Raw genomic sequence first — 21,180 nt, forward strand, 5'->3', positions numbered from 1 at the left:
TTTTGTGAATGATGCATTTATGAGTGTTTACTTCTTTTTTGGAGATGTCAAAATCAGAACCTTCAGTCAATAGTAACATTATCTGGCTACAATCCTAATATGACTGTGATTCATCCTACCTGTTACCACTACTGTTCAGTGTAATCTTGATGAATGGAACATCACCTCTCAGCGGATCTGCTAGCTAAAGCTTTTAAGAAAGAGCCATGAAACATACCTTGTGTTTAAAAACAGCTGGTGCTATTTGCAAATGAGCTGCAGGTTGCAACAGTGTGCCTCACTGTTGCACAATACACATGTTGCAGTTGGTAGCCTGCTAATTCAAGTGACAAGCGTGTCCTCATCCATCATAAGGACTTTCACGGCTTACAAATAACTATTTTGGACTAGATACTGTATTAAGGCATGAAAATCCACATTAAGTGACTGAGTGTAGCTGTAGTATTCCTTAGCATTCCTTAACTTGTGTATTGAGCACTTAATTGCTGCCAGCTTTCTTGCTGTTCTTATGCTTTGCTACTGCTAATAAGCTCCTTGGACATGCTTCCTAGAAAAATGAGTAATGATAATTTCAGTATGATTTTGAAGAGGAGGGGATGAGTAGGAGTTTAGATTAAATATGCATATAGTATTCAGCTTTTCTTGATCAGTAGATTACTTCAAAATTACAGAAGTGGAAAGAACCCAAAGCATTCTGAAAGCCAAAATATAATTTGGGTTTTCTCCAAAACAGGTACTCCTTCCTGTTTAGGCCAGCTGAAGAATATGATCTTGTATCCATGACCTGTGGAAAGCACCTGTATCTGCTCACATTTTGAGGCACAAAGAGAAGCAGCATGGAAATTGTGACTTACTGCAAGAAATAAAACAATTTTGAGTAAACGAATATTCAAAAGCATGTGTAAATCACCTTTCAGCACTGTTTTTCTTGACTGAAAATGTTACTTGTGCATGTATGCTACTGGTAGTGAGAAAATAGCGTTTAGTTGCATGAAGTAGCACACCAGAGTGAAGAGGGACCCTTGCAAAACTGCAGTGATTACTCAAAACTTGTGCGTTATTGAAAGAAAAATAAAATATGTTAAGGCTGTTGCTGTCTGGGAATTCATACAGGCTTTTACGTTAGAGATAATGTGGTGCACAGCACTAGTGTGTGCTGCAAATTGCTTACTGAAAAAATATGATAGGTGCTTACTGATGGCCAGAATATGTGTCTGCTGTAGGCTTGATAGCAAATGTTATTCAGAATTAGCAATACTTAGAATTAATACTACTGGAGGCTCTTGTTTATGGCTGATGCTAATTGTCTTGTCTTGTTAGTAAGCTTTCTGGCTGATGCTTCATTTGTAGAGCTTCTGGGCTATCTTCAAACACTGCTTCTTACAGCTTGTGGAAATGGACTTGGGTTTCATTCATTTGCTAGCATTTTCTTGTTTGTTTCCATACTTAACTACCTGAATAGCACTTACCAATAGGCCTTTATTTTCACCTTTCTTGCCCAATTCCTGTGCCATTTCACTATGTCTACCTGAAAGCAAATGTTAAAGCTAGCAATTATTTAAGTAGTGCAGTTTGTCATCCTGTTTTACAAATGAGCATAACATTAAGATAGCTGATGCTGCCCATGTGTATGACATGGGGAATGTTGTGGGGAAGGAGATGTGGGAGAGAGGCCTGCTTCTTGAAAGGTGTTCTGTAGTTTTGTTTGATTTAACTGGCATTATATCTGGTGGGAGGTGTCTGGAGTGAGCCTGCATCACAGGCAGGGGGGAACCTTGGCACTCCAGCTTCACTGTGAATAACTGAGCCAAAATTGCTCTCTTCTGTTCTGACTCACTGAAACATAGCATCCAGAATAAATTTTCCTAGAACTTTTTGTTACAGAGCATTTTTCCCAGTGTCTTGCTAGCTTGGAATAAAACCACCATTCAATACATCATAATCTGGGGAGGAAGGAGATTGGGAAGAGAATTTAATTCACCTCTGCTCTAAAAAAAATCCTAACCTGGACGTCAGGAAATTGTAAGGATATTTTTGCTTTATTCACAGGTTAAAGGTGCTAAGAGCCATCTCTTTTCTGTGAGGTCACTTATCCAGCTGTCCTTTGCATATCTCAACAGCTTGGATGGAAGGTAGCGCTTTGTATGCAGGGGATGATTTCAGAGTAGTTATGATAGTTAAACTCCATTTTACTTCAGTGCTAACATTGCTCATTGTTAAGGCTGTACTGCTACATACCAAGAGAATATTGGTGCAGGTAACAGATGTGTTTAACCACTGAAAATTATACAGTGGCAATATTGAAATTCAGTAGTGAGAATATGGAAAAATAAAGGCAAGAAGGAGCAATGGAGGCAGAAGGTTCCAGAGCTGATAGCCAGCACTGCATCAGCCTGGCAGCCCTCTTCCTCTGCTGTGGTCCAACCCGTTCCTAATGGTGCCATCCCTTGCCTGCAGTTCCCATCTCTGTGCTTTCCACTAGATTCCATCTGCTTTTCCTCACTTTTCTTCTTCTCTGTTGCTCTCAATGCAATTCCCTTGTCCAGTCTCTCTTCTGTTGATCAGCGAACCCTTCTAAACCAGTGCTCTGTTGACAGTACATTAGTCTCAAAATGCAACGTTGTACGCACTGGATAGATCTTAGTATTGCAAATTGTTTGCATCAATTGCATCTGAAGCTACATGAAATCTTGGTGAACGTGCCTGGTGTGTACATGGAGAAAAGCAAGACGTCTACTTGCAGATTGTCAGTCTTTTTGTGGCACATAGAGATAAGAACATTGCATGCAAGCATGAACTTGCTGAACAAACAAAACTTATTTTGTTGAGAGTGTGCATGGTAGTGGGAAAAGTTAGCTTTACTAGTAACAAGGAGAAGGGAACAAGTGACAGCTGAGAAAATTGTTGCAGAATCTAGCAAGGGACCTTGGAAAAGGGCAGAGCAGATGAGGATAAAGGAAACAGGCAGCATGAAGGGAATACAGGCCTCAACAAAATCAGGGTCAACTAATTTAAAAGGGGGAAGTATATGATTAGGTATCTGTGCAGAAAAGCTCTAGAAAAGAGTGGTGAAAATAAATAGGGGTATTAGACAGTGGGGGAAGGCAAGCAAAAGAAACAAGCCAGAACAAGATGAGTTCTTAACTTGATTTGTTTAACAGGTACTTCTGACATAGGGCGTTATGCAGTAGGTAGTGTAAAAGAGGCACTTATTTTCCAAAGAGCTGAAGAAGCAGTGCTTTCAGCCCAGGAGATGCCGCACTCTTTATTCCTCCACCCAGTGGTGAGAAGGAGTACTTACCGTGCTCGAATCGTTAGAAGGAGGCGAGGAGCGAACAGGATTCCAAAAAGCGATTCCAGGAGGAAACCTCACACGCATCAAATGTTAACCTTCCCCAGTTAGTAATCAAAGCTTTAGACTGTGAACATTATGCTGCTTATCTTGAGCACGAGCTACTGATGACCATTTACCTGAGTCTGGACCGTGTGATAGCTTTGTCATGGATGACCAAAGAGCGTGGGGAGGAAGGGGAGGAGGAGGCTGTTGTTCGTATGTGTTTCTCATTCCCACACTGTCCACCCACAAGAATTACAAACTGTGAGCGTGGTAAAACCAAAGCAGATGATCAGCAGAGGGTGAGGGGATGTGCTGTCAGTCACCACCATCAGCATCAGTCCCCTCTGCGCTGCTGCAATGGCACTTAGAGGTGTGTTCAGGTAGCAAACCACTGACGCTATGGAACCCAGTGACTAAGGAATCTGGATCCACTTTGCACCTGCTTTTGAGCCTGACTGCTGTTTGTATGATCAGAACTTCTGTAGTGTTTAAAGTTCTGTATAAAACATACTGGATTGATGCCAGTATAATTAAAGTAGGGTCCAGTGTGCATGCGGTTCCCCAAGCATCAGTATGCCTTAAGTTTCTCTTGTCATGACAAGTTACTATAGCAAGCTTTATTGAGAGAACCTCCTTTATTTCAGCATGGAGGAGTTTACAGTAAGGCTTTCCCAGCTGAAATGTTTCAGCTGAAAAATAATGTGAAAAATGGTGTATTGAATGTAAAAACCGACTGGTGTTGTTTCCAGGTAAAATCTGGATTGTGTGTGATCTTGTAAAACAGCCTTAGGGATTTAGCATTAGTGTTACATAGATGGTAGCTTTCCCCAGCCGTCTGTTTTTTTGACTTAGTGGTTATGTGTATCTTGTGGGTTCTCTCAAATGATTTCTGCTTGGAAACACTGAGTCCATGATGCAGTGGTTCGTAGCATAAGAGTCCACTGTAAAATAATATGGAGGGGAAAAAAAAAGTTTAGAATATGTGGAACTGACTGCCAGTCAAGAAGTTCCCTGCTCAAAATGGGAAATGTTCTGTACTACCTGTGGAAGTGCTTGGGAAGATGTTTTAAAGGACAGGGAGTTTGTTACTTGAGGATAACATGGCACTGAAAGCTCTGTAATAGCAAAATTTCTGTTGGTGGAAAATATTCCCTTGCTTACTTAATGTGGTTCCTCAAGGAGGATTCTGGGAAGTATGTTGTTCTGACTGCTGTGATTTTACCTTAAGTGGTTGATTCCTCAGATGTGGATGGCAAGTGTGGAAAGCTCAGGCTGAAGGACATTTTGCATCCAAAGCAAAAGCCTTGGAGGTCTGAGATCTCCCTGACTCCTTAGCTCTCAGTGAGTGCTTAGACTCTCTGGTTTAGACTCTCATGAAAGGGAAATTCATTCTAGCAGTCACAGGTTGCACAGGAACCCACAGGCATTTAACTGGGCTTTTATTGCACTGGGTGGCACCCTTTCTTGTTTCTTCGGCAGAAAGAAGAAATGAAAAATTCTCCTTGTAGAACTAACTGTGCTGTCTGAATTGTTTGGACTGTGTTCAGAGTCACACTTCCACAAGTCACTGCTTGAGTCTTCCAGCCAGCATCCATGGGAGTGCTGCTAGTCTTCACATGCTGTGCCTATTCCAGCCAAGATTATATCAGCCCTGGGAGGACTATTCAGCAAAGAGCAGTAGATGTCAATGGCTGGAAATGTCCTCTTTAGGCTGAGGCACTGTCTGTGTCAGGAAAATTTTGTTACCTTTTCCATTTAGAGCACTAAGGACAAATATTAAATAGTATAAGGTAAGAATAAAAAGTGTACGGAACATCTTTTATGATGGGATAGCAGGGGAATAAGCTCTGGGGAATGAACCCTGTGTCCTTTATTTGTAGAAACAATGACAAACTAAAAAAAGAAAACTCTCTATGCTGAGTTTGATGCATTTGTCCTTTGGTCACTCGGACAAGGGCAGAAAATGCCAACACAGTTTCAGGCCAGTATCTGGAGGATACTTAAAATTTTGTTCTAGATTTGGATGGCACACCTCCACCCCTCCATCTCTGCCCACATTGTGCAGGGGTGTCCCCTTGGGTCCCACCTTGCTGCCGCACTCCAGCACAGTTCCCAGGTACCAAATGATGTTATTTTGTATTGGTAGCTTTTAGCTATTCCCGAATGAAAATGCCAGTGAGATTCTTCAGCGGCTGCATTGACACAGCAAGCCAGTGAAGAATGCCCCTACTGCCACAGCAAGGGCCTGCCCACTGGGGGGGAGGGAGCATCTGTGAACACAGCTGGGAAAAGTAGAGAAACAAGATTAAAGCTTCATTAGTAATAACAAGCAATGCCAGGACCTTTGAAACAGGTTCATATAGCACTACACTCATGGATTTCAACGTGTGCAGCAGCATTTTTTTAATAATCATCCAAACTGGTTTACATGATCACCTTTTGACTCCACACATTCAGAACGACATTTTTTTTTTCTTTTTTTCTTCTTTTTTTTTTTTTTTTTGTTTTTTTTTTTTGTTTTGGACAATGTATATACATATGTACAAAAAAAATCTATGCCTACAACATTTTTTTTTTTTTTATTTTTTTTTTTGCTTTTATTTTTTTTACAATTTCATGTGATTTACAAAACAGGACAGCAAAATAACTTATAAAGGATACGAATACTGTACAAAAATAAAACTGATTAAACTGCTGGAGGTTGGTATTTTACAGTGTTACAGATCATGAATCTGTAAAACAGCATTTTGAAGAACAAGTCCAGTCTGGTGTGTGCTGGACTAAGTCCATCTGCAAACTGAAAACAGATCTGTAATAACGGTCATGAAAAACTGTTTCAAAAAATGAAATATGTTGACAAATGTATAGCTATACCTTTAAAGCCACGACTTCTCTATAGTAATGGGCTTTCTTAACCAAGGAGAGGAGCTGTCCTAACTTCAGCACTATTAATTATTTCCAAAATAGTACAATAAGTACGAATGGTATCAGAGAACTTGATTTTCCTTTTCTTTCAAACATCGCAACACTCTTCAAAACCTAACTTCAAGATGCAGAAAACTAACCTGGAGTTTGTTCATGTGTTAGATCCGTTCTTTGTCTTTACTAGAAGATCAACTAAAAACCCTAATGAACAACATGATAAAATGATAAAATTCCCTACACCTGATTATTCCCCATGTCCTCTGCTAGTGATTAATGAATCATGTTAATGCTGTCTATCCTATGCTGAAATACAGGATGTATTAGAGCAAATTTGTTACTGTTTCAGGTTTTGTTTCTTTTTTCAGAAACAGGTTGTTGTCACCAGTGATAACAACCTAAATCTGTTTTCCCCTTCTTCTGTGGACCTAAGTAACTTTCCCTCCCCCATTAATTCTTTTAGAAGTGGAAGAAATAATGATGACATTTCCTTAAATGTGCATTCTACCCCAAATATTGAAGCTGGGACCATGAATCTGGCCATTTGCTTTCATGTGTAGGTAACTAAGTGACCAAAACATTTGCATATTGGTTTAGGAGCTGCTTATCAGATGTGACTTCCCATTGTGGTTGACAGCGAGTGAGGGTGTTGTGCACTTCACAGGACCAGGCCTTAACATTCTAAGTACTGCATTTGTCCTACAAAACTGCAGCAACCCAGGCTGTGGGGCAGACTCGAAAGCTTACTATGATCTTCACAGAGAAGACAGAAGATGAATGGGCATGCTCCACTGAATCTCACTGGGTGACGCGTGGCCCTGACACCACTCAACAAGGCAGCGTTAACAGTATTGGTAAGCAGAATGATTTCTGTATTCCTAGATCACTAGAAATACCGAGGCTACCTCTTTTTGTTAGGAGATCCTACAACTCAATTTGGACACCAGAAATTAAAGTTTGGTTTCTAAAATAAATGTTTCACAAAGCTGAAACGGAGGTAGAAAGTGTGCTTGGTTTCCTGATGTCTTCACTGAAGAAAACACATCCCTTTTACTCCACAGGCTGCTCAGTATCCCTAATGCCTTAAAAGCAGTTCTCTTCACATAGACGGAATTTATCAAGAACTACACAGGTAAAAACACTATATGCAAACTGATTTCTAATGCTGAAAGCCTTATACAACTGTAGAAGAAAATACTCTACTCTCTGAGTTCATTTCTTAACATTTGTTTCTAGGAAGCAAGCTTTTTATCAGGTAAAACAATAAGATACTGTAGCTGCAGGTGAACTAACAAGATCTTTATGTACAGAATTTTACAGGATGACCTAAATTCATCTGCAGTGGAAACACTTCAGATTTCAGTGTGATTACTCCCGAGATGAATTGGGCCCTAAGTCTCTATAGCAGGGCTGCACCTCCCCTTCCTCTTCTGGAGGAAGGAGTAAAAACAGAACAGAAAAAGAATGATTCTGGAAGAAATAATGTGTAAACATAATTCTCCCCCCTACAAGTAGCTGGGGAGGGGGAAAAAAATAACCTTGTATGGTTCATGTTTTCAACATAAAGAAGATGAAATGCACAGAAAATTATCATGATTTGAAAGTTTCTGTTCAGTGATCATTTTATTCCTCGAAGAGAGGAAAAAGTAGCTCTAAATTTAAAGTAATATTGCCTTGATCAGTATTGGATGTGTCACATACGACACAGGTACGATTGCATGGTACCCAGGGAAGCTGATGCCAGAAGGAATATCAGGGCACATCTTCTGCGTTGTATTTCCAATTAGCTCATGGTTTTCCCTCATACTCTACAGAAACAGCAATCAAGAGATACAGGAGCCCTTTTGAAGCGCTCTTTACAATAAATTTAGCTGTTTCCATCAGCAGAGTGCTCTTAAGGAAAGGTCTACTCTCTCCATAAGCACACGGAACTCCCATTGGACATGGTAGGAGTTAGGCACGTGTATGAAGAGAATAAATCTTTAAGGCAAGTGTATGAAGAGAAAGAGCCTGTAAAAAAGCAGCAGTTTATAAAGATGGTAGCTGCTGTTATGCATCCATTCAAAGAAAACACAGCAGAATAAAGCACTGTTAGTGGCATTTCTATAGTACAGTACTGTATTTATTGACAAATGAAAAGATAGATCAATTGAGAGACGTATGTTTCTGCCCTCATCCTCCCCGCCACATTATGTAGGCTGACTTGTATTTTTCCAGGTAAACGAATAACAGAGCTAAATACACATATGGTCAGAAAATGACTGAGTTGTTGTGTTGGTGTTTTTTGCTGTAAGTATCTGCTTGAATTACACGTTTTTACTGGAAAAGTGCAGCTTATATTCAAAAGTATAGTTAATACAAAGAAAAATTAAAAAGACCCAGTTAGTTTCACAGGTCTTCTTGAGTATAAATTCACCTTATTTCAGAATATCAATTGGATGCTATTAGTAACACATGTAATGTTTCTCTTAACAGTCTTTTAAAATGAAGTATCGTTCTGAGATAGAAGTAAACCCACTTCTACAATGTGCTATGGAGTTTATATCTGAGAATTACTTATGTGACTCGGAAAGTGGTTTTACTTGACAGACTCTAAACACAAGCAGCATTACATTGTTCAACAAAACATGTTCATGACACAGCAATCACAAAGACCTCGGAGTCACGCTACTGTGGTATCACTGGCCGGACCGTCCCGCAGGACATACGTGTGCCAGTCCGAACGCGACAGACTGGGGAAGGTGGTGGTGCCATCCTTCCCTCTTGCCGCTATCCCCTTCATCAAGATGGCTGTTGCCAGCCAGCACTGGAGAGCAGGAGCTGAGCACGCCGAGTGCTTAGGTTTTGGACATCAGCTACATGTGCTTCCTGATGGTGAGCGGGGCCTCCTCTGCCACTGCTCTCCGGGCCACAGCTGTGGCTCTTGCACCCCGCTCCCTTTCCTGGGCCAGCTCTGCCTTCACAAGGAACCAGAGCTGGACTTTTTGGATCGCTTGATCATGCTGGGGTGGAACTCAGTGTGGCGGCGAGCGTGCTTCGTCAGGTGGTCGCTCCGCATGAACCGCTTCTCGCAGAGAGGGCACCGAAACTGCTTCTCACCGGTGTGGGTGCGGTAGTGCCGGGTGAGCTCGTCGGAGCGGGAGAACTTTTTAAGGCAGTCAGGCCATGTGCAGGGGAACGGCCGCTCGCCTGTAGGGAGAAAAGCATGACAAAGTGTTCAAGCAGCAGGGGGACTGCAGGCAGCACTGACCGGAGGGATGTGGCCTTTGCTTCCCATCAGGGCGCACATTCCAGCTGAGCTGCTGACGATTCACTCAGTCAGGTGTTGCTCTCACCGCCCACATGAGCCAAAACCCCTCTAACGGCATGCAGCTCGAGCTCCAGTGCAGAGCCTTACATGACCCCACAGACTGTCATAACAACAGATGAGACCTGCCTACGCCTCTGTGTTCCTTATGTCGAGTGCACTACAACGGTTTGAGAGGGGAATGCTGGTATTGCTCCTCTGGTACTTCCATTCTGCTGAACAGAACCATCTGTAACTATTAGAAAAGCAGCCAAAGAAAATCCTTCACCTGCAATTCCTGCTTAGGAAGGACTGAGCAGGGAGGGAACTGGAAGAGCACTGCAGCCTCAGGGCTGAAAATCTGCAGAGCAGAAACCATGATGCCTGCCAGTGGAAGGCTTCTGCCCCCTCACCTCCCTTCCCCCAGAAGTTTGAGATGTTCCAGCAGGCAATGTTCTCCCCTCTGTCTTTTAAATGTTCAATCTGCAGGCAGGACTATTTTGTTATCACAGCTCTACTGGTATGAATGTTTGCAGCAGTGGCAAAGAACCAAACCAAACACCTTAACCTAGAACATACTGCACCTTTGTTTTAAAAGCAAGGTTGAGAGGAGTGAACAATACCTACTGTCACCTTCCAGACACTCCCGATTCCTGCGGTTCAGCCCTGCAGGCTGCCTGGACCTTGCACAAATGTCTTTGCAAAGCTGACTATTCCGTGACACAAAAGGAAATAAAAAACGTTTAGGCTTGCACAAAAGCTTTCAGTCACATACATCATGTACCAGAGCTGTTTGATGCCTTAATTCCTTTTCTTAAGAATCTCTTGAAGGGAATAAAAATGACAGCTATGTGACAGCTATTTATAGTCAACCATGAAATATAAAAACTGTCCCAGGAGTTTTCCATCTTGGAAGAATTGGAAAGAAATTTGAAGAACTCCAGTATTTCTTGGTCTGTGCAGTTCGGCACAAAACATGAACTCCCTTTACATTTGTAGATTGCGAGAAAAAGAGTCCTTTACAAGAGCGTGCGCCCTTGAGAATTCCCCAGCCACATCAGCTGAGAACAAAGACTGAAGACCAGCATGGATAATGCAGCAGGAAGGAGGACAGCCAGGAGTGAAACGCTGAGGTCCTGGGAGGAGAATGGAGTGTGGTGAGGGGCCAGGGCAATGGCCCTTGGCATCCCAAGGATGCCATGGTGAGGAGACATTTGACAATGGATCAGGTAAGCTGAGATTCTGGAGACAAACGGGCTCTAGGTGGAAGTCTCTTAAATAATACTGATGCTGCAATGGTTCAGCATTCTACTTACATGGTGCTACCTGCTGCGCAGACTGCTCTGAGCCTGGCTGATCAGTGTTTGGTACATCATAGTGGAAGAGATGGAGCCCCAAGCCACCCTGGCCTGCAGGGCTTTCTTACAGACCTCTCATCTCCCTGCTGTGCTCCTTTCAACACGGTTGGAAGCCCTCCTGAACAACCACTGCCTGTGTAAAAGATATTAACTTAAAGCTGTGTGTTCACCCACACGTGTCAAGGCCTTGGCTGCAGCTACAAGTCAGTGTGGCACCAGCAGGCACCGCACAATAGGGTCACGGATCTTGTCTGCCCATGTTCTGCCCATTGCCCACACTCAGCATCCTGTGCATTTCAGTGGTACTACTCTTCCTGCATGCATGGAGGCATCTCGTATATGGCCAGGGCATCAGAGGCAACTCAGCATCCCAGTCCTTACTGGAAGATGCATTCCCATCATCTGCCTCAGGACAGCCCTTCAGCCTGACAAGTGCCTGATTTGCTATAGAGATCAAGCACCTAGCCCGTGGGCCATGGTCTCCGGGGCCCAGGCTTCTACTGTCTAGGTGTGGTAGTATCCAAACTGGTTGCTTATAGCAGTGTTTAATTTTTGGTGCTTGCAGAAGTTAAGAAAAAACACAACCTGTTTTCTGGTTCCTTCTGGAATGTGATGGGACTGGTGTGACCACCATCGCTGCCCTGCAAAGCCATTTTGCCTGCTGTGGGTGCAAGGGGTCCATGAGTCTCTGGGAAGAGGCAGCACTGACCTGGGATCCCTCATACCAGTTCACAGCATTGCAATGTCCAGGCACAAACATCACCCCCTAGGGAAGGGAGGAAAGAAAATCTTCCCTGCAGAAGCACCCACCCTTGGGCTGGGAGCAGAGGCAGGAAGGCCATGGGGGCCTGGTGTGGTGGAGTCATGCCCTGGGCTCAGGGCACTGACAGACACAGACTGTGGTGATTCCTGAAGCATGGAGCTGGGGCCCGGTGCAGGCCATCTCCTGCCACCCACCAGAGTGCAACAGCAGGAAAGGGTTTCCTCACTTGGGCGGTGCAAGCTCTAGGAGACTGTCACAACTGCTTCAGAAACGCATGTGTAAAAGTAGGCCAGGCATAATCCGCGACACAAGGAAGTGTTGGAACTCCACAAGCAGAGAGACAAGGGGGAGGGAGACTTCTCTGGGCACTGAGTGTTTGTCTCTGAGCCTGGAGACCTGCTGCTCCCCTCAGTTACGGAGCCATCACCAATTACGTGAACCCAGAACGACAGCACTTCACCGACTGTCTGAAGCAGCACAGCAGCGGACCATGCACTGAGAGGCTCTCAAGGCAAGGCAGAGATGCCTGATGACAGGTGATGGCTGTGCGCTCTGCAGAGCCGAACCCTGCAGTTGCTGGCTGAGTTTTGGCATGCTGATTCCTAGAGCAGCAGAGGCGTTGCAAAGGTGGGCAGGCCACAGCACAGCTGCAATGCTGCTCAAGCTGCCTCCACCCAGAGGCATCCATTTTGGTTTCATGTCTAATCCTGAGGTACTTTTTTCCATATGATTTTTCCCCACCGGTTGTGAGAGCAGTACGGCTAGGGCATGAACAGAACAAACTACTAAAACAGGGTGTTGTTATGCACGGCTGCCTTTGGTGGCAGTATGCTACTTACATTTCTAAAACATGCCTGATGTCGGGTTTCTGCCAATCATGAAGGGAGGGCCAATGGTGTGCTGCATTACCTTAAAACTATGTGTGATAGACTCTGCCCAAATATACAAAGGTGTAAATAATTCTCTTCAATAGAAATATCCAGGTTACACAAGTAACCACAGAAGTAAGAGCTGAAAGAAACTGGTTTACAGATAACAGGAATGGGTTAATCTACAGAGTTCCCATTCTTTATCTGGTTTGCCACCAGAGGTGCAGTAGGAGGCACAGTTTAAGACAAAGTGGCATAACTATGCAACCTAATGTTGGTTCTTCAGGGACCTTCTCTGCTCCTGCAACCCTGGCTTGCTTTGAATCTCCTATAGATTCAAAGACCACTGTAGATCCTCTCAAGCTCTGCTCCTCTTGTTTTACCTGACCTTCTATCCCTGTTTCTCCTCCCCACCCTCCACTGCAAGTAGCTTATTTCTTCTTTCCCTGAGAGTTCAAACTCTAAATCCTGGTTGCTTTGTACAACCTGAGGCAGCTACACATCATTTTGTTTTGATTTTATTCTGACTAGACTGAAAGTAGCTTTTCGCCCTACCATGATATTTTCCTGATTTTCCCATGTGGTATTCTTGTGTAGCAAGGGTTTCTGGGAGAAAATATGTATATATACAGAGAGAGAGAGAGAGAGAGACAGAGAGTGGGCTTTAGCAGTCTCGTTAATAGTGCAGGTAGTTCTGAGATCCTGATTTCTCATCTGCCTTCTCACTGTGAAATGCTGTGTTAGACTTGGATGACCAAGGTTCGGATCTGCAGCTCATGCGAGCTTTAGAAAAGATGACTTTATTCAGACAAGCAACAGATAGGCGTATAGTTTTCCCATACAGGAGAAGAAAAAAAAAAACATGTTTGGAACAGCTGAAGATAAAACTAACACTTCTACATTTATCTTTAACAGGGCATGCACGGGTACTGGAACAAATAGAGCTTCTGTGATGAGCTAATAATTTTAAGTGAATTACAAAAATTGCTTGAGCATTGACTTCACAAAAGACATTCAGAGATGTCTGTTGTTGTGGAAGACAGTCTAACCAAGATGGTTGCTTTGCTAGTCTTGTACTATTTTTCTGGCTGACGGAAGTGAAGTTGGACACCAGGATCTGTGGTAACACAGGATAGATTGCCATCAAGGCTAACGATACTAAGTCAAATGGATTGTAGCTACAGCTGCATGAATGGACATCCCTGACAAACCTGCATATTAAAGAAAAGACCACCAGGCACACAGTAGAACGATTCTGCCAGATATTCATAGCAGCAACTAATGAAGTATTACGCATCAAAACTGAAGAATCACTCCAAGTTTGACTTCTGGAACATAGCACCCGTGCTTGACTCTCACTTTGTCTCTGGCTGTGAACATGGCACAGCTAGTCACCATCTTCTGCTGCAGCAACATCCATCTCTGCTCATAGCACCACCTGAAAAACCAGGTGTACTGCACAAGAGCAGGTTGTGCATTTCTAACCCATTCCATCAAAGATGAGATGATGAGAGGAAAGATGGAAAAGAGAAAGCACAGAAACAAGGAAAGCTCAAAGAGTAAAATCTTTTGCCACAAGGAAAGGGAAAACTACCTTAGGAAAACAAGTCTAATACCACTAATAACAGGTCTGTGGGAAGGCAGAAGAAAAATAGGGGAAAAAAAGCATGTCCATAGCTTCAATGTGCATAATCAACTGTGGATGGTTCAAATAAGAAAATGTAATTCCTGCCTGCATCTTATAAGATCCTCCAGAATCTTTGAGGCTGTGGAGCTCAAACTTTCCCAGAAAATCACGGTACCCGGAGAAGACCTGCTCCTGAACAATAGTTCCTTGGCTTAGATACAACAATTATAACCTTTTCTGTTTTTCCCATACTTTCCTGCGAACCCACTCAGCTGCCACTCCTGAGTGTCTCAGCGTCTCCTGAAGAATCACAGGCTCTGTAGACAACTAAGTAGAACATGTTCACTACAAGAAAAAAATCTAGGGTAAGGGCAGTCTTTCTTCCTTGCCAGAAGACTGCTATATCTTAGGCCTCTTACTTTTCTCATTCATTGTAGCTGCCTGTCCTACACATATGAATGAATAATTTGTCGTGTGACACTGGATTCTGACAGAACGTCCACTTGCAAGATGCTATGATGAAGATGGAACTTACAAATATCTGAAAGCCCATTTCTGGGCCTACAGACTGAAGGCTTTTCAGGCTGCCTTTTTCCTGTTCTGAGATGTTCCAAAAAATTGGAGCATTAAAACACATGGCAGCCACAGAGTAGAGAAGCTGATGAGAAACAACAGAGCAGTGAGGACACTAGGTATTGCTTGCAGAGAACAAGGGTTTTTGGAATACTTAAACCATGGCCAGCCCATCTTGCATGAAGATCATACACTGCTTACAGGATAGGCATAGGGCAGAGGGGTTGCACAAAGGGGTTTATTTCACCAGCACTCAGGACTGAATATCACAGGAAGATCAAGATTTTAAAATGCTGCTTTCAGCACGTATTTACACTACTCTAACATCCTTAAAACCACCATTCAATAGCTACTTATAAGTGAGGTGCTTGAGTTTCTTTCAAAAGAGCAGATGCAAATCCATCTGCTAAGAGCCACCGCTGCTGAGCTGCTGGGAGCCACATCTCATCCCTGCAGCCCAGCAAGACTTAGTCCTACCAGTAATCTGATACATCACCAGATGTAAGGTGCATCCTTAAGACTCTCTACTAGCACCCCTCCCTCCCTGTCTTACAAAAGTCTTTCTATATGGAATTGTACATCCTTGTACCTATCAGTCAGTGGGAAACTCTGGATGGTGAAAAATCTCATCAGAGATTTAAATCTACACTAGTCATAAGTGAGCAGAGTGTCCTTGGCGGTAGATTTTTGGGTCCTTTCAATAAGCTTCTACCTCTTTTCCTTTTCTATCTTATCTTCATTTGAACTTCCTCCATTTTGCAGAAATACTTAAATATTGACTGAGCAATGGGGAGAAATCAACTTCTGAACTGATGCTCAGGGCATTTATACAGGATCGAAAAACTCTGGGCTTAAGCTTCTTCATAACTGTCCTCTCTTCATAATTAAATGCTTTCCAGAGGGGAGGACAGCTCTCACAAGGTAAGGAGCAGAAATTTTTCCCAGTCAGAGAGGATTCTCCTCAGACTTCAGCAGAGCAGGGACCTGGAAACATGCTTTTCAGCTTCCAGAACTGTTTCATGACACACCATGTGAGGTATCTCAGCATGCTTCCCTACCCTCCAGCTGCAGAAAGGAACAGTTCAGCACAGACATTTTGTGTCGGGAAGTTTTGTGGCCAGGTATCCTGGAGGAGTACCTCCCAGCACACAGGAGTCCAGGCACCAAACTGCTGACCTACTGGGACTCCCCAGCTCTCCCCGTGTCCTCTGGCCTTTCTTTGGCCTCCAATGGAGGACCTGGCCCTGAAAAGACCAGTGCTGCAGCTGTTTGCAGAACTGGATCAGAGTTTCCATAGCCAAACTGGCCCATCCCAGGCAAGAGGACACAAGCCAAGCTCACTTGCCTCTCATAGCTGCTGTCTTTTCAGACTGCTCACGTGCAGATGATCTCAGTACTGGAGGCCAGCAGTGCACACAGACTGTGCTTAATGACTTCTGCCCATCCCTTACTGGATGGACTGATGTCACTTTTACATGCATTTAGGAAGATAACTTTCAGCAATCTAGTGTGAATTTAATAGCCAGTATTTCAACAGACCCTTCAAATTATGGCAAGATAGTGTTCCCAGGCAATTCCCCCTTACCTGACATGGATGAAGTACCACACCACCACAAACAAAAGTTACTGGAAGCATACTGCTTTGCTGTCCGTCTGGCCTGTTTGTCTTAACTCACCTCCTCCAGCCACAGGCCTCGGAGATCAGTGAGGCAAGGAAGGGCAGCACAGTGCAGAACAGAATGGCAGACCGTGGTGGGGAGTGGTCACTCCCAGGTGGATCCACACAGCTGACAGAAGCAGCTGACACCTACCCACTGTCATCAGTGTCGTAGAACAGAGTGCAGGAACTCAACAGAGCTGAATTTTCAGTATTGCCATCTGGAAACAGGAGTGGGTGATGCCTGCTCACTGCTTCTATCCTACACATGCACTCCATTAAACATGTTTGTTTTTTTTTAAATAAAAAAAATTTCTGGAGTGCTACTGCACTGTGACACATGCAGTTGCTTAACGTTTGTATTTTTAAAAGAGGAAAAGAAAAACAAAACAAAAAACAACACAAAAGAAAACCAAACAAGTGAAAATCAGGAAACACAGCACTTGAGAATTTGTGCCTACCTTACTCAGCTGGCAGCTCTTCCAGTCAGTACAGTCATATTTCTCTGAGCCCTGGAAACGTGCCTAGCAGAACTCTAGCAATTTACACATTTTTGTTAACTCTTGAGAAAAGGAGCTTCACATGGAGGTCTGATTTTGTCAAAAATGTCCTAATAGCTCAATTTCTTGCTCATCTTTTTCTAAAGGAACTGGCAATTTGACATTGCATGAGCTGGATAAGAAGGACTTAAAATGCTAAATTTCAGATTATGCTCCCACGATATACCTAAAAATGCTCTGGGCAAGCAGAGGATTGTCAATACATCAGCATCTGTACAGTCTGTCAAGCTAGTGGTAATCTAGAACACAAATGACAAGCAGCACAGTCAGAACCAAACTGATAGGGGGCTGGAAAGGCAACATGATATCTAGACTGCAGCACTGAGCAGCTGCAGTGTTCTTCTCCCTTTCCACCAGATATGCTCCTCAGCTTCCCTTCACCCAATGCCAACCATGGCCTCTGCCCACAGCCAACTGCTGAACATCTCTTAGATGCAGGGCAAGGACAACTCAAGGATCCATCAGCTGCCTTGCTACAAAGCTCTTCATGTGGCTTGGATGTGGTCTCAACAATTACAGGGCTGGATGAAAAGGCAGTTGAGGGTGGACTTTTCACATAAACACAATTTTGGAGTTTCTAAGCTCTTCATCATGGGCATCTGATCTAAATGTGAACTCCCCATCAATTGGGATATACTTCCGCAGACAAGTCAACTCTGATCCGTCTTGCAAGAGGTATCTCAGGGACCAGTTTCACGGTATCCCCTCTGTCCCACCTTCCTAACCATGAGGGCCTGCCCTCAGTAGCCATATGCTCTTCGACTAGCTTGGATTCACACTGTCATAACAAATAAATACTCCTAATTTAAGTTTCTCCAGGCAGTTTCTCTCCTTTCACTGCCTTGCTGTTTGCTCCCTGCCCAGTGCTTCTGACCACACGGTGTGTGCACCCACGTGCCTTTCCTGCTTCCCTTGGAAATCCTGCACATCCTGCTCTGACAACCCCACCCTCCCCTCATTTCTGAGGCTCACAATAACTCTACACATTACCAGCCACAAGCAAACCTCCAAACCAACCTATTTAAGAGTCTCTACATTTTCACGGTAACCCTCTGTGAATTTGCTATTGCTCATTTTCTTGCTTGGCAGTTGTTCATTGCCTCCTGACCTCTGGTCTTGTTCACATCTCTCCTCTGCTCGGAAGGCCCCCCGGGAGCATCCTGCAGGGCTTGGCCATGTCACCTCCATACTAGAGAGTATCTTGTAGAGACAATGCTCCTGCAATCCCCCCCGCCACAGCCAAACTCTAGCTGCGTTTGCACATCCTGTGCAAACTAGTATTGTCCCAGGAGGGAGGGGATGCCTAAGAGACTGAGATAAGGTCACTTTGTAGGCCTGCTCCTCCACCTGCCTTCCTGACGCAGCTTCTTGCTGTGAGCTGCAGGGACAATGCCACCTCGGCTCTCCTACACAAAGTGCCACCCATGCCTCTTGGGGCTGCTGCTACCAAGAGTAGCCTGCACAGAGTTCCTACCCGAGCTCATGCCCTCAGAACCCAAACAACCAACTTCAAGCTACTTGCAGTGATGATAGAGGCAAGGCAATGGCTTAGCTTCAGCTGCAGGCTTGCCCTCACGTTCACGGGCTTTTGCACACATGCAGGTTTGCATGCATGAATGAGTGAAGGAGTGTCTGATCACATGCCAGAAGTACCAAGTGACCTGGTGAGAAACAAAAGGACTGTCCCTGCAGGTCAGGGCTGGGCTCAGGCTGCCTGGCTCCCTCCTCTCCTTACCCCACCACGTCCTACCAAGCACAGTGTGCTGCAGGCAGAGGGTGTATAGTGCTATTAGCAGATGGCACTCCTAAGGCCAGTGCTGCCGATGGGTTCTGATAAACAGCCAACCTCGGTCCTCTGGACCGTAGGCTGATAGGGCTGAACTCCAAGGAAATGGGTACAAGTATTTTTGGTTTCTGAAATAAGGGGTACCTCTGAACAAGGAATATTAAAACAGTATTCATAAGATACAGAATTCTAACTTTGGAACATCAAGTCTCTTGTCTTCTGATCTTCTGCCTTCACTGACACTTTGTTTCGCACTCCCCATCAGCTTACCAAAGAGATGGTCCCATGAGCTTTAGATCCCAACTCTACACTCCAGTGAGTGTCCGTTCAACATAAGGGCAGATGCTGTTACTAGAAGCTCACAGGTAAACAGAATTATTTTGTAAGACCAGGAGTTGTAAGAACCTTCTACCCACAGCTGTATAACTGCTTCAAGTAAAGGCAATGAAGCAACAAGAGAGCAATCTAGTGATTTAATTTGGTGGCCTGATGGAAGGTGAATGGGAGTGATTCAAGAGGCTCAGAAACAGCACAGAAAATATTTAATAATAATTAAAAAAAAAAAAAAAAGGGGGGGGGGGAAGAAAATGGTACTGAGAAGGGAGTACTAATGCTCTGCAGTACGCTGCTATGAATAACTCTGGAGGTCCAATCGAATCCCACTGTTGCTAAGGAATTGTTCTGCCATCTATTAAAAACAATTGGCACCAGCGGCATCGCTCGTGCTTCCACCCACAGCAATTACCTGTCCGCGCTGGGAGGCGCCGGACCTCGGTGCTCTGGAGCCTGCAGCGCGCTGCCCACGCAGCAGTCGGGGGCCGAACCGAACCCCCCGCCCCGGGGCGCTGCCTCTCGTCCGCGCCGCACGGGCTGCGTGCACCGCGCCCGCTGCAGCACCGCGGGGCTGCACCGCGCATCCCTCTGCACGTCATCCCCTGCACGCCGCCCCGTGCGTGCCTGCGTTGGTTCCCAGACCGGGGCGGGTATCCGGGCATTGGGCACTACACAGAAACGGTGCCAATCCCTTTTCTCTGCCGCTGTGAGCCAAGCTCCCGCAGCAGGGCTCGGTTACATTCCGGTTCCCCGAGCGCCAGAGCGCTCGGCTCTCCATGCCGATGACCGCGGGTCGGGCAGGGGGCGGCACCGCCCCCCGCTGGGGCAGCTCTGTGCCGGCGCTCAGGACTCGGGCAGTGCCCGCGGTGCGATCTGCCGGGAGCGGGGCGTTGTACTTAGCCACTTACCGTCGCTGCCAACAGACACAGCGCAGAGAGAAGCGCCAGTCTATTATGCATATGCGAACCGCATGAAATACGCGCGGGCAGCGTTTGCCACTGTGAGCCGCTCCTCCCCGATCCAGCGCTCAACCCCTGATTTCGGGGCAGTTTTTAGGCAGGTGCTCTGCACCGTGACCCCAACAGCGGCTCACACACGTCATTCCGAGCTCGGCCGCTCGCACTGAAGGATTAAAGGGGGGAAAAAAAAAAGAAAAAAAAAAAAAAAAAAAGGGGAAAAAAGCAGAGAAATCCCCGCAACCGTGATCCGGAGGCAGCGCCACAGCAGCTCCTTCCCCGCGCCGGGTCCCGCTCCGCCACGCCCTCCTCCCTCACGGCCCCGGGAAGCGCCGCACCCGCTCGCCCGCCCCAGGACAGCGCCGTGTGCCGGGCGGACCCTCCCCACTCAGCTGCCTCCCCGCACTCCCCAACCCACTGCACGGCTGCCGCAGGCAACCCCGCAGCCCCGCCCGGAGCGGCCGCGCCTCCCCCACCCCGCAATCCGTGTTCCCGGTCCCGGTCCGCGGCGCTGCCCGGGGAGGGGGCGAAAAAGGGGGGACGGGAGTGGTGGAAAAACGGTGAAAGGAGCGAAGGGAGAAGAGTGGAGAAAGGCAGCGCGCGGGGGGGCGCGCGCGGGCAGCGGGAGGAGGGGCGCGGGGCGGCGCGGCGCTGGCCGGGTTCACCCGAGGACACGCGGCTCCCGCCCGGCGGCGCTGACCTGTGTGCACCCGGTAGTGCGCCTTCAGGTGCGAGGACTTGCCGTACACCTTGCCGCAGCCGCTGTATGGGCACTTGTGCCGCTTCTCGGCCGCCAGCTTCGCCTTGGGGGCGGCGGCGGCGGCGGTGCCGCGCAGGCGGGAGGGCGGCGCGGGCGCGGGGCCGGAGCACGGCGAGGTAGCTGCCGCGTCGCTGTCGGAGCCCGCGTCTTCGTCGGGGCTCTCGAGGCTGTCGCTGCAGACCGAGGGCGCGGGCAGCGGGCGGTACTTGTTCAGCTCCAGCAGGCTCTTGGCGATGGCCAGCAGGGCGCAGTAGTCCTTCCAGGCGTCCCGCGGGTCGCGCATCTCTCGGCCCGTCTCCGCCTCCCCCGGCACCTTCAGCCGCGCCGCCGTCTCGGGGGTGGGGGGTCCGGCCGAGCGGTTGGAGATAGACACCAGGCACTGCGCCGCCACGA

At 46.2% G+C, this 21,180-nt stretch overlaps 1 protein-coding gene across 1 annotated transcript; it reads right to left on the reverse strand.

Moving 5' to 3' along the window:
- Positions 1-8,350: 8,350 nt before the first annotated feature.
- KLF9 (Kruppel like factor 9) lies at positions 8,351-21,178 on the reverse strand (the record flags this gene model as incomplete). The annotated part of the gene is made up of 2 exons (XM_042826736.1): positions 8,351-9,448; positions 20,728-21,178. Coding segments are annotated over 2 exons (681 nt in total), but the record flags the coding sequence as incomplete, so codon positions are not given.
- Between the last annotated feature and the right edge of the window lie 2 nt (positions 21,179-21,180).

The sequence above is a fragment of the Centrocercus urophasianus genome, unplaced genomic scaffold (genome assembly GCF_019232065.1).
Source record: "Centrocercus urophasianus isolate 14NV4802_14NV808 unplaced genomic scaffold, USGS_Curo_1.0 seq_27, whole genome shotgun sequence".
Classification (NCBI taxonomy): Eukaryota; Metazoa; Chordata; class Aves; order Galliformes; family Phasianidae; genus Centrocercus; species Centrocercus urophasianus.